The 14,261-nt window shown below is 45.5% G+C and overlaps 1 protein-coding gene across 1 annotated transcript in view; it reads left to right on the top strand.

Annotated features, from left to right (window-relative positions):
- Window positions 1–6,855, top strand: part of LOC119443978 (uncharacterized) — a 238,883-nt gene extending 232,028 nt beyond the window's left edge. Inside the window, exons 19-21 of the mRNA XM_049662323.1 lie at window positions 2,796–2,923; window positions 4,253–4,339; window positions 6,769–6,855. Coding sequence (XP_049518280.1) covers window positions 2,796–2,923; window positions 4,253–4,339; window positions 6,769–6,855 — 302 coding nt within the window. The remainder of the gene's footprint in view (window positions 1–2,795; window positions 2,924–4,252; window positions 4,340–6,768) is intronic.
- Window positions 6,856–14,261: the final 7,406 nt, after the last annotated feature.

The raw sequence follows: 14,261 nt of genomic DNA, 5'->3' as shown, positions 1-14,261 counted from the left end.
TGCACTTCTCACATCTTTCTGTTGAAAAATAAGTTTTAACAAGGACTGGTTCACATTATACAGTCGAATCTTGATAATTCGAACTCAAAGGGGCCTAAAATTTGTTCGAATTAAAAGAAGTAAAAGAAGTTCGAATTAAAGGAAGGACGTATTTTTGAAGTATTTGAGCACCATAGCACGATGAACGAATGGTGCGATCGTGAAACATCGCGGCGCGCAAGCGCATAAAGAGCGCAACTGCGCACGCCGGCCAACACTCGGTTCCCGATAACGGCAGATAACGAAACTTCTGGGAGCGGACGGCGCCGGCGTGGTGACGGGACGACGAGTGGGCGTGCATGGAGACCATGGAATGTGAGGCAGGAGGGCGGCAGGGAGGCGGATTTGGCCTCGGCAACTCCGCCGCTTCGGTGGCAGTAGCTTCAGTGGCTCCCCTCGCCCTCTCCCAACTCCCTTGCAGCTCCCTCACCTTCGATCGTCTCCACGAGTGTCTGCCGCCGTGCCGGCGGCAGCATAGCCTGCTCCCTGAAGTTTCGTTTTCTGCCGTTATCGGGAAACGAGCATTTGCCGGATTGGGCCTCTGCCGCTGCATTAAGGGGTCTCTCCAAAGCTTTTGCTCTATGGCGGTGTCGGAGCAATGCCGGTCAGAGGCGCCGCCACACTATTTGGCGCGCTGCTGAGAGCATTGTCGGTCTGTAGTAGGTTCGAATTAACCGTCGCAAATGCTTTCACGTTCGAATTACCAAGCATTTTCTCCCATTGAAATACGCATAACTTTGACGGGACCACAGCCTCAGTTCGAATAAACCGGCAGTTAGAATTTAGCGTTTTCGAATTAACGAGATTCGACTGTATTATGTGTATTTGATATCCAAATGCATTGTCGAGGTGCCACTACGGTCCAGATTGTGCTCTTTGCCCCGCACAAAACCCCAAGAGAACATGCTGAGCTTAGCATGAAGGTTGCATGTTATCTGGGAGGACTGCATCTAGTGACTCTTTTTTATTCGAGTCTCATAGTTCCAATGCAAGCATTTAACGAAATTTGATTACTTTTGTCTCTGGTTTTGGGAAATTCAACAAAATCCAACAATTGACCCTTGGCTTTCAGCTGTTCACATCAACACCGACGAAGTTCCTAGCCATGACCACTGTTTCAGAGTTTTATTACTGCATTGTTGACACATTTCAGAGTGCTCTGGTAGTGATCATGCAGGACAGCTTTCAAATTGTATTACAAGAATCAATGGGTCAAAATAGCGTTAATTGGCTTTGTTATAGTAGCTATTAGGCCCATGTATGCTTGTAATAAAGTTGATTTCTGTCTTACATGAGCTTTTAAGTGCTGCTGGAGTGCCCTGAAATGACCAGTTCAATATGCCACGAGTCTATGGGTTTGGGCACTGGCTCATAAGGGCATTTGTTACATTTAAGCCATGGTCTACAGCATACATTGAAAATTTAAATTTACTTTTGTGTTATATAAGGAATCCCAGCTGGACAAAATTAACTTGGAGCCGCCTTATTGGGTCGAGAGCTTTGGGGAAAAAAAACTCTATGAATAATATATACTAACACTTCAGAGCGCCAGTGTTTAGTACTATCTGAAAGTGACTTGTTCTGAGACCTCCTCCAGGCCTCCAACGAACACTCGCACGAAATTCACACGTTCCACGCACATTTGCCCACTTTCCGTGCAGCACATTCCTTAAGTGACATGCAGAATTGCTTCCATTTGTAGAAACATTAAGTGAAGAGAAAGGTTTTTCGAACTTAAAATAATCAGTTCAGCTCCATAAATCTTGGTAAATTTTTAGTAACTCTTTTGCTCTCCTAACTATGTGCTGTATTGTCAGCAGCTAATTTTGATACCCCGTCTGGATCGGTAGACAATTTGGACTAGTCATATGTTTGAAACGCCCACAGTTTATGAGCTTTTATAGTGTATAGTGGCACACACTAAGGTGTATTTTTTCTCTTTGGTTGGGTATGAATATTGTGTTGCAGGTGGGAGCCTAAGATATGTCCTGGATAATTGTGCATTTCGTGGTGGCTTCTTGAAATCCTTGAATTTTAAAGTGCGATTTTTGAGCCTTTGAAAACGTGTAAGGTGACTAAAATTTCTTGATTTTCGTTCATTTTCTACTTTGCAGGTTCCGTTTGAATATCTCTTCATTGAGCATGCCCAATCCAGTAGTCAGTCTAATCATATCCACTTGTCATTTTGATTGGTGTGGGTGCGCATCGATCGTGTCCACCTAATTTCACAAATTTAAGGTCTGCCATGCACTTCCACTTGCTTTCTGCTGTCACTCCAAACAGGCAGCAAGAAGAGGTACACACTAAAATTTCGAACATATGAGGAACTTCAGGGAGTGAGACGCAGCAAATGCAGAAGTGAAGTCGTGCTTCATGAAGTATGTCTCATTGATGGCATAGCTATTTTTCTGGACACAGTTCTGTGCTCTCTGGCTTCTCTGCTGTACAGGTGATGTGATGTTCTGATATGCAACATCATTATATCCATGTTTTGATGATGCAGTTTCACTACCACCTGTTTTGATGTGCGAAAACACCTTGATAATTTTTGTACTTTTTATAGCAGAACACAATTTTTGTGGTCGTGTTTGCTATAAAAGTACCTTCCAGAGTTGGATTGAAGACAATGCTCTGTTCTGCATTTTTCTAATTGCCTTGCAAAACATTGTTAAAAAATGACTATCCTTGTATAGGAAAGCAAATGGGCATGGGTGCCTTGCACTCTTTCTCCAACGGGACAACTTGTTAATTTGCAGCGAGCCAGTGGCTGCTCAAGTACTTGAACGAGAGGGGTCATTGGAAAGACGTGCTAGTTCCTACGCAGCATGTCCTACTGTGGTGCGTTTCGACCAATTACCACCAGGAGCTGCTGGGAAACTATGCGGTGAGTGGAAGATGGAAAACACAATGTCAGATATGCAGTGTACAGCTCAGAAAGTGCTTTGCTTCTGCCACCCACATTTGGGTTTAGTGTCTTGTGCACAGTAGCTAATTTTGCGCATGCATCGGTGTAGCTGGGAAAAAAAGGTACCTTTAGCTGCACATTGTTTTGGCAGCTACAACCATGTAGCTGCCATATCAAGTCATGTTGCTTCCTGTTCTAGACCTGAGGGAATGAACATGCTCCCACACTCATTCATACAGGAAACGGCCAGTCTTTCAGATGTCTACATAGCTACACAGTAAGGTATTTTTGAGCAGGAGGTAGCCCTAGCTTGCTCTTATTGTCGCAGTTTGCTGGGCTTCTCTGTAATTCCTGTTTTAGGTGCTTGTTGCCCATGATAACATGGCACATCATCTGCACGTCAAAGGCACGTGATACCCAGCTAGGCACACATGCCTGTATCCTTTTGTCATCAATAAGGCAGAATCTGCCAGCACAATCGTGCGGGGACAGTTTTCCGTGGCCTCTCAGCTTTAGTGCTATTTCAAGTTGATTATTCATGCAGGTGTATATTGCAAAAGAGTTTGTAGGCTATGTTGTTCATGTTAACACAGTGCTCATGTCTAGTCCTTCCTTGGCTCAGTCTGTTTTTTGTGCTGTTTCATCACTTCCTAGAGTGCATTTTGTTCGTTTTCTAGGCAGTACTTTTTTTCTCTCTCTCGAAGTGAGTCTTGTATTGGCTTTTAATTTAATGCTTGTGGGGCCATGTGATGTTGCCATTTTTTGTGTTAATTACACCAAGCACTACCGAAATGAAACATTATTTCATCCAAAGAACCTACACAGGCTGGGCACCTAATGGTAGACCTGTTTGCAAAGGTAACATTACATCTGACAGGCAGAACATTGCAAGTTATTGTCTGTGGTGTTTGAGTTGAAAAAGCACCATTAATTCGGCTGTGAATAAAGGTGGCTATAACATGGCAAAACATATTGTTGCCTCTAGATAGATAGTGTTTTCTGTTGAATTCGAACCTCAACCATGCGTAGAAGGCTGCATGTCCAAAGATAGAAGCACATGTGAGCATTTCTGCGATCCATGGGACTTCTTGATGGTCTAGACAGCCGTATTGCAAGCTGCCATGTCTGCACGAAACTGAGCTGTTCACGGGCAAGTGTCTTGTTGCATAAACAAGTAGTGACATATTTTGCTAGCTACTCTGCATCGCAATTAATTATTGCATTGTATTTTTGGCTTATTGCATTGCTAGTCCATGTGATAGTAACATGCTTTTTAACATAGCATGCTCAAATGCCATTGCGTCACAGTTCTGCGAGTGGATGGAGCTACTTCAATTACCTGAAGACCTGGAGGTCCATCTTAGTAACTCGAAGGTAGCACTCAAGCCTTTGATGGTGAGTGAAAAAGCGGTTGGCGCTCGCTTACTTTTTTTTTAGTATTTCGCTGCTTTTATGTGGAGTTTTTCAAAGTATGCTTGCGTTTAAGTTCATTGAGGCTTCATAGAAATAAGGGAGAGGTGGAAGGATATTCATAGTTTTGCTGTGATTCGGCTGTCTGAAACTTGATAGAACATGTGGTGGCTGAGAGTTCAGCAAACAAAGGTCAGCCTCAAGTTCATTCACATACAAACAGTAAGGTCAAAGGCCACCAAGCACTTATGGTAAACCTAGGCCATTTCTCAACAACTGACACCTTTTATTGAGCAGAGCAAATTCTCCCTGGAGGACAGTAAGCTACACCACTGCCGATTTTGAATTTGGACAGTATTTGCCGTGTTGACTTGCTGTGCTTTCTTCATGGCTGTATCATTATGCTGCTGATCATGAAGAAAGCAGGTTCGATTATAGCCCATGGTGGTCACATTCTGATGGGGGCTGAATGCAAAACATGCATGTACTGTGCTTTTGGTGTACATTAAATGAAACCCCAGGTGGTCTAAGTAAACCTGGAGTGCTACACTGTCCTAGCAAAAATTCTAATACAAAAACTAATAGCCTATTAGGTTACTGACACTAATACAGTCTATTAGGTCTATTAGTGTATTAGTCTTATAGGCCTGTTAGTGTATTAGTCTAATAGGCCTATTAGTGTTAGTCTAATAGGTCTATTGGTGTGAAAGAAAATGGTGCACTGCACCAGATACAGAACGAAAAACAGGCAAAAATTGCTAGAAGCATTTATTAGCACAGCATGTGTTTTTACAGATTCCTCTTTCGAGATCTTCGTCAGGTCAGCAATCTTGATTGAGAGCTTTTCGTTGACTTCCACCAAAGGACGTTCTTAATTTTGAGGTAGTGGTTAAAAAACCTGGGCACAAAAATACACACATATAGAAACAGTCAAAAGCAGGGGTGCTAGTTCTACCACTAAACATTTCAGCTGGCAATATTTGCTTCCAAATTAGAATAATGTGGCTCAGCAATTACCAAACTAATTTTAGGACAGTGTAATATATGCTAGCTCAAAATGTTTATCATAATAAAAAATGACGCCACCTGACATGACAGGACAATTATAAAGCACACAAAATCAACGTAAGATGTGTGTTCCATCGAAACTGTAAGCAGATATAAGCAACTCTAGACAGAAATCTTGCACAGCGTTGTCGGAAACAGGCATGTCATTGCTGAACGCACACAGTAATCGGCCCGATGGCACTGTACAGAAAGAAGTACTTACGTCCACCGCCAGGATAAAAAAAAGAAGAAAACACTTGTTATTGTACTATAGAAGCATAAATAAGAGGTATAATTACCTCAAAATCGACGCCGGGGAAAACGCTGCACATCGATGCACGCTGGTATATCAGATCCACAAAGCCATGAAGGACAGGGTAAAACAGTTGCCTTGCGTTGTTTTGAAGTCAGAACAGCAGCCATAGATAAAACTATCCAAATATACTACTGCACGAATGAGATTGCGCAGGCACTAACATCACAGGTTCCTTAAAAACACATAGTTCATTCACTAGCTAACAGGCACGCACGCTTCGCGTGACGCCTCGCTAGAGATCACTCTAGCCTCGCCTTGACATGGCAGCTGCCATTGCACACATGTGCGCAACTACGGCTGATTACGGTCGCAGTTTTATGTCCTTCCCGCTCGCCGTGTTCCCTTCTCTGTGATACTGCTCTTTGATGTCAATTAATAATATGGCCTTTTATATGCGGTATCAAGTTAGCAATTTAGGTAACAAGTTTACCATTTACTTTATGCGCACTTCAACAGAAAATACGCCACTGATGAAACTTCAGCGGCAAACAAATGTGGTTGCTGCTATTGCACCGTCGTTCATAAGCTGACCAGGCACTGCGATTCTGCCATGTAGATTAATGCTGGTTGTTCGTTTTCTTTTCTTTTCTTGTTTTTTTTTATCTTGGAGAAGTATTCGCTGTGCTGTAAACACTAGCTGTTTCATCAACGACTCATCGCAACGAGGCTCAGTGAAGCAAAATTGGCAAGACCATGTAGGCACGCACATCGCTTCTGTGTATGTCGCTGAGAGAGGACCAGTTTCACTAGCTTAATCGCTGAAACTAATGCAAATGTGCGAACGCAGTCTGCTGCACAATTGTACAGTAGAATTTTTAATTATGCAGTGATTAATTAGAAGCACCTTTCCATGCAAGCAAGCGGACTAGTCTAATTTTTCACCAACATTCACCAGCAAACAAGAGCTGCGGAATCCAGCAATACATGTTGTATCAGACCATGTAATATAATAAGCCAGTAGGACCTATTAGTCTAATAGAGAAACTAGTAGACACGCAACACTGTATAAGACTAATGAGTCTAATACACAGGGCCTATTGGTCTTTGTCAGCTCTACTTGGGAGCAGACGGGTTGCACGCAGGCGTTACCCTCGATGGTGAAGAGATACGACTGGCAGCACAGCAAACAAGGATTTAATATGAACACGATCGGGAAAAGCATAATGCACACAAAACTAAAGACATAGTGCAACAAGAAATGCTCACTCAGTACTAAATGCAAAACTCAGACTAAATACATAACTACCAAAAGTGCTCATGTAAACAAGGAACACTATCTCGATCTCGGAGCCTAGTTTCGTCTTAAGGTCTCTAAGTCAGAGTCCTAGCCCTGACCCACATCAAAGTCTGGCCACCCTTAAATCGGCCTAACTGCGCGGCAATGCAGAAATGCGGGTTCTTACGGACCGTCGGTTTGAAGCTCTTGTCATCGAGTCCACGTTGTATTCGTTCGGAGTGTCGCTGGTGCCGTAAGTGCCGACGACTCGCTGTTCCGTCGACCTGACCGAGTACGTGGCTTGTGCCCGGTAACAGCTGCTGACGTGTCAATTCCCCGGTTAGGGTTAATGAAGCGTTCTTCGCCCTCCGTCAATCTGCGTGGCGACCCAGTGTCCTGGTGATTATCGGTTGATCGGGCTCGGCCGAGGAAGTGGGATTCTTGTGAAGAGGACCGGAAGCACCATGAGCAGCAGCAGCCGGTTCCAGGAGCCTCGCCCGGACGTCTCCGAGGTCGACAGCCACGCCTGGGCATTGCCAGCGTCACGAGCTTCGTGGCCGGGCTCTCTGCACTCCCGTTGTCGCACTCCCGTCGAAGCGACTTTCCAGTTCGAGAGCCACGTCGATAATGCAGCTTCGTTGCTTCTCCCTTGCAGATTACACGTCGGTTCGCGTGCCTCGAGCGCTCGCGTGGTTTCGAACGCTCCACGATCTTCTTCTACTTCGTTGTCATGTACCGCCAGCACCTGACTCATGACATGGGTCCCTGTGCTCCCAATCTGCGGGGGGGGGGGGGGGGGTGAGGTGGCCTTCAGGTGGTGACTGTGACTCTTCGTAGTGACATCGGTGCTGGTTCATGTGACGTCTTGATGCACAACACAACACCATACCGTTCAGCACAATTCACCAGATGCACTGTTCACCGCGTTTATGAGTTCACTTTATAGACATTTCACCACCTAATGCACTTCACTCAACTGTTCGCAATGTTCACTAGTTTAATGTTCTGAAACACTCTACATGAATAAACTTTGCATCTAAACATATTTTACAATACTCCACATACCCTATATATACATAGGTACTGTTTCAATGCTTTCCTCTCTATATACACATTTTTGAGCCCTGCAATCTTCCGCCTGCCATTCCTAAATGGTTTTCCTTTTGATTCTAGCCATTGCACCTGCCCTATTTCTTTTCCATCTCCTGCAGGTCTCCTTCCTACCTTTATGCGTTACATGTCTAGGGTGATTCAGGTATCTACCTCCTTTGCCCTTTTTCTCGGAGTCCCAATGTCCCATCATGTCTAGTGCTTGGTACTCCCTGGACTCAACGTCACTTATCGACCTCCTATCTTTCCGAGGTGAAGCTACTTTCTTTATTCTCTTCTGCTCTTCGGGTATACAAACCTCGATCGGGATGTTGTCCATCCTCTTATTCTAGTTGCTCTGAATCAAGAGTTCTCCAGTCGTGAGCTTTTTCTTTACGTCACGGGCGCTGTCTAGTCTTCCTGCGTCCTTCCCTTCAGTAATCATGCAAATGCCAATCTTCTCTTCGTTTTTCCCCTTAGCCAGTGTCTTTTGACATACATCACAGGACCTGACATATCTCCTCACATCGCTCTGTACCCCAATCCTCTGTAATCCTCGCCAACGTGCTCCCTATCCCTTGATGTCCGGCCATCACGCTGTCATGTCCTATCTTCATTACTGTCTCTCTGTTTCTTGGGGACCATCAACTGCTGAACCTCTCTTCCCGAATTGAACACACACCTCCGGTATAATAAATTGTTCTTTTTGAAAAACTCCACCACGTTTCAACTTCTTTTCCTTCGTACTACTTCTCCTATCTTCTGTACGCACTTCTGTAGCAACTCGTCTTTTTCCTGAAATTCCTTTAATTCAGCCGCCGTTATGCTAAGCCCCTTAATGTTCATGACCTGCAATGGTGTTAAGGGTTTAGTACTCTTACTCCTAGCTCGCATTTGTACTGCCGCTGCTACCTCTACCTCAGGTGTCTCTTCTAGCGCTTCTGGTTTTTTTCTCTTCTCTACCTCCTCTGTCCTCTTCCAGTTAAGGTCTGGGTCATCCACCCTTCTCACCCCTGATACATTCCCCAAAATCAGGTCATACAGAGGATCTTCTACACACCTAGCTGTGACTACTCCCGTAAAGAATGGTGTCGATACTTCATGTGACGACGGTAAATGTGCCTCTGGTAAATACTTAATGGACCTGTTCACCAAAATGAGTGGTTTGAAGTAGCCGGTCATGCTCTCAAATGGTACCAGACTCTCCCTGACAAAGACGGCGTTCGCCCCCGTGTCTATCAGTACTGTGGCCCTGTGTCCTTGTAATTCTCCCTCCACCACGGGCATGCTCTTTTCTCGTGGCCCATCCTTTTTACATATCATCATACATGCTGCTTTGTCCGCGTATCCCAATCTCCATTTGTCCGCCTCATGACCTCTCTTTCAGCACAACTGACAAACAACCGGTGCTGCGTGACGATTGCCTCCCACTCGATAGTTCATCGCTAAATGACCCAACCGGTTGCATAGGAAACACCTCTGCTGTCCCCTTGGTCTGTTAATTTGTCCGTGGTTCCTCATCTCTTCTACCGCTTCTGTGTGCGTATATTTATCATTCTTTCCCAAATTCTTCAATCCTTGTGCCTCTAGGAACTGTTCTGCTTGTTCAGCCATCTGCTTTACCGTTTGTAGCTTTCTTTCTTTGAGGAATATTGCCAAACTGTTTCTACACCTGGCAAGAAATTGTTCACCTACGACTTTGTCACGAACTGCTTCATATGTTTTGTCCGTCTCTGACAACTGTATCCACCTCTCAAAGTAATTAGTCGACACACGAACTGCTTGCCTGTCTCAGTCTTCAGGCTTACACGACCGAAACTTCTCCCGAAACCCTTCTCCAATCAACCTAAATCTCTGTAATAAAGTCTTGTTCACCTTGTCGTAGTCTAATGATTCTTCTGCTGTCATGCGCCCATATACACTCAAAGCTTCACCCACTAAACACAAGCTTAAGGCGTTAGTCCACTCACTGCTTTCCCAGCCTTGCCCGACCACTATTCTCTCAAACCGATGCAAATATGCATCGAAGTCATCCCTTCGCTCCTCAAAAGGTGCCATTAGTTTTCTGGAGCAAATCTGTTTTGGCCTGGAAGAAGCCGAGTCGGATGACGCCGATTCGAGTGAACTCATGCCGTCGCGAGAACCCGCACCCATCTCCGCTAATCTTATCTTTAGCTCCAAAATTTCTTTTTCACTTTTGTGCTGTTCGCGCACTCGTTCATGCTCCTCGCGTGCTCGTTTGTGCTCCTTCTCTTTTTCTTGTCGAGTGAATTTAAAAAACGTCATCGTCTCGTCCTTTGACAGGTTTAAATTCTTTGCTATCGCCGCCAAACGTTCCCACTGCATCTTTGCAACTTCGAGTATTGGTGACTGGGCTAAAATAAATTCCTGGAATGAATCCTGGAATAAATCCTGGAACGTATCCTGGCAGGCTCGCCAATTTGTCACCTCTTCTTGGGAGCAGATGGGTTGCACGCAGGCATTACCCTCGATGGTGAAGAGATACGACTGGCAGCACAGCAAACAAGGATTTAATATGAACACGATCGGGAAAAGCGTAATGCACACAAAACTAAAGACATAGTGTAACAAGAAATGCTGACTCAGTACTACCGTATTTTCCGGTCTATAAGTCGCACCTTTGTATGAGACTCAACCCCTCAAACCGGCAGCTTTTCCAGAAAAAAAACGTAAATAAGTCGCACCAGTGTATAAGACGCACCTCTTCGTTCGGTAAGCGATTAAAAAAATTGTGACGTTTCTTTCCGTGAACGTGGGTCACGCGCAAGCGTAAGGGTGCTTCTAGTTCACTGTAGTAAGGGTGCCATATATTTCCTCTCCAGGCGCATTTCTGCCGTCGTGGTTGCTGCGATGTTCCGTACAAAGTCCTAAGGGCGATAAAGGGTGATAACATCGTCCCCGTGCGCCATACTCTGTATGTGCGAGTGAAACCGTCCGACGGTGAGCCGAATTGCGCACAAGGGAGGAAAGCGGGAAGGCAGCGCGGGAGGGAGGGAGGGGGTGGCGGTTTGTACGCTGGTAGCAACTGCGTAGTTTGCACAGCGGCGCGTGCTGTATCTTGACAGCGATCTGCAGATGCGACGAATTCAGGATCGGCCGACTCGCGGTCGATCTGCCGCCGCTTGCGTTGCTGCTCCATCCTCATCGCACGGCGCTCGGGAACTCGATCACGAGAAGAACCCAGCACCTCGATAGCGCGCGCAGAACACGCAGCAATTATGTCAACCAGCGCGCTTCGCGTAGCCATAACATCGAATGCGTTTTTGACGGCAGTTATCCCCAAAAAACAACAAAAAAACGTACATAAGTCGCACCGTTCTATAAGACGCACCGACGAAAAATTCTGAAAAAAAAACGCGTCTTATACACCGGAAAGTACGGTAAATACAAAACTCAGACTAAATACATAACTACCAAAAACGCTCATGTAAACAAGGAACACTATCTCGGTCTCGGAGCCTAGTTTCGTCTTAAGGTCTCTAAGTCAGTCCTAGCCCTGACCCACATCAAAGTCTGGCCACCCTAAACTTAGCCTAACTGCGCAGCAATGCAGAAATGCGGGTTTTTACGGACCGTCGGTTTGGAGCTCTTGTCGTCGAGTCCACGTTATATTCGTTCGGAGTGTTGCTGGTGCCGCAAGTGCCGACGACTCGTGGTTCCGTCAACGTGACTGAGTACGTTGCTGGTGCCCCGGCAGCCGCCGCTGTGGTGTCAATTCCCCGGTTAGGGTTAACGAAGCGTTCTTCGCCCTCCGTCGATCTGTGTGGCGACCTGGTGTCCTGGTAATTATTGGTTGATCGGGCTCGGCAGAGGAAGTATGATTCTTGTGAAGAGGACCGGGACCATCGTGAGCAGCAGCAGCCAGTCCCAGGAGCCTCGCCCAGACGTCTCCGAGGTCGACAGCCACGCCTAGGACTTGCCAGTGTCACGAGCTTCGTGGCCAGGCTCTCCGCACTCCCGTCGTCACAGCATAGCTGACGAAGCAACCTTCCAGTCCGAGAGCCACGTCGATAATGCTGCTTCGTTGCTTCTCCCTCGCGGATTACACGTTTGCTCACGTGCCTCGAGCGCTTGCGTGGTTTCGAGCGCTTCTGCGATCTTCTTCTGTTTCGTTGTCGTGTACCGCTGGCACCTGACTCATGACAGTCTTATAGGTGAATCAGTACGACTAATAGAAATTTCTGTTGGTCTAATATAAAACTTATACAACTAATACAAAACTGTATTAGACTAATACAAACATCTATTAGAATTTTTGCTAGGGTGTGGTGTCCTTCATGACCCAGTGTGCAGTTTGGGACGTTATACCCCTGACACACGGGCGCTCCAAAGACTTTGGACTAGGGGACGCCTACCGTAAAGGTGGTTGTGGGGGGTGACACTCGACAAATGAGTACGTCTTTTTCGGTAAGGATCCCTTGTAGAAAGAAAGATATCCAGACTCCTTTATGGGGTCTAAAGGGATAATCTCGTGCGCAGCTCTTTAATAACAAGAAAACGGAACAAAACAGAACATTGCCTTAGTAATGATTTTAATGCTTGCATCTACTTTATATTTAGCAGCTGTTGCACTCGCCACGGAAGCCTAGTGGCTATGGTGTTGTGCTGCTGAACTTGAGGTCTCAGATTTTAGCCCAGCCGCGGCGGCCGCATTTCGATGGGGGCAAGATGCAAAAAAAATTTAGGCCAGTTTCACACTTGTGAAATCTGATGAAACAGTGGAGCTCTGCAAGCGTCGGTGTATAGTGTAGTGGATATGACGCTTGCCTTCGGACTGGGAGTACCCGGGATAAAATCCCGCCTCTCTGTCTTTCTTTCTTTCTTTCTTTCTTTCTTTCTCTCTCTCTCTCTCATTTTCTTTTTCTCTCACCCATAGCAAGTTGTGTTACAATCGTCGGTACAATGCAATCATATGGTTCCCATAAATGCACATTCAGCAAGCGTGGGCATATAGCCTAGTGGTTAGGACGCTCGCCTTCAGACCATGGGTACTCGGGCTCAAATCCTGCCTCACCTAGAAAGTTTATTTCATTTTTATAATTTCTCTCGCTCCCTGTCTGTCTCTCTCTCTGTGCACCTCCTCTCCTCATTTCACACTCTCTCCACTTCGCTCGAAGTGAGAGAGATGGTTTCGTGTTTGCTAACACCTTCGCTCTAGGAATCAACCTTGACCTTAAACAGCTCCGCTGTTAAAAATGTTCGTGTACTTGGATGTAGGCAGCCGTTACAACCCTAGGTTGTCAAAATTATTCCTAAGTTACCCACTACAGCATTTCTTATAATTAGTTCGTGTTGTATGCAAGCGGCTAAAAATTTTAACAATAGAATTGCAAATGTTCGAGCACCCAAGGTTGGTACAGTTGGCGTGGAATGACTCAGATACTAAGAATGTGGTATTTCGACACAAGTACGTTCCTACTGTTTCATTTGGCCAAAAGAGCTGTCTTTCGCTTCGAAAACTCCACTTTGGCAGCATTTGGTATTGCATTTGCCATGCAGTTACCTTTTGCCATACATGCATTACAGGGAACTAAAAAAATTCCTGACGTGTGCAATGATTTGTTTGGCTTTACAAGCAGTTGCAGTCCGAATGATGTGATTTCTATAAAAAATTAGGAATAATGATCTGTTTTAAATATGCAGAAATAATCAAGGGCTTTTTCTTGCATCAAGTTATCTGTGCAAATAGTTCCAAATTACATTGTTTTACTACGTAGCGCCAAGTACTTGTAGCGCCCACCGACGCTGCTATGCGGGGATGCTAAGGTCAGTGCTCTCGGCCGGTGCTTTGGGGCTGGCTGCGGATGGCGAGGAGAATAATGTTGGGCGGCGCGTGCTAGCGGCGCAAGCATGGCACGCGCCAGTCCGTTCTAAATGCCTGCTGAGCTGGTCTCCTTGTTCTGGCGCTCCGCTGTGAACCCATGGTTCCTGACATATTCATTGAAGTGACTTGCACTTATAAAGTGTCAATTAATTCTTTAGTCTGACTCACTTGGGTAACGTAAAACATATGCTATGATCAAGGCTTGCTCTTGGTTGGTCATGAGAGGTGCTTGTTCTTGTTTTTCAGTCTTTGAGTGCTGGTATGATTTTGCATCGGACATGCTATATCTTCAAGCTTTCTGGGGTTTCTAGTAGGATAATCTGATAGTCTAGGTTTACTCTATGCTTGTTCCGTTAAGTGCTGACCACTGATTGTGGCTGTATTGACAGAGGCT

This window comes from Dermacentor silvarum, chromosome 1, assembly GCF_013339745.2.
Source record: "Dermacentor silvarum isolate Dsil-2018 chromosome 1, BIME_Dsil_1.4, whole genome shotgun sequence".
Classification (NCBI taxonomy): Eukaryota; Metazoa; Arthropoda; class Arachnida; order Ixodida; family Ixodidae; genus Dermacentor; species Dermacentor silvarum.
Note: the sequence above shows the minus strand (reverse complement) of the source record. Positions and strands in the feature narration are given on the sequence as shown.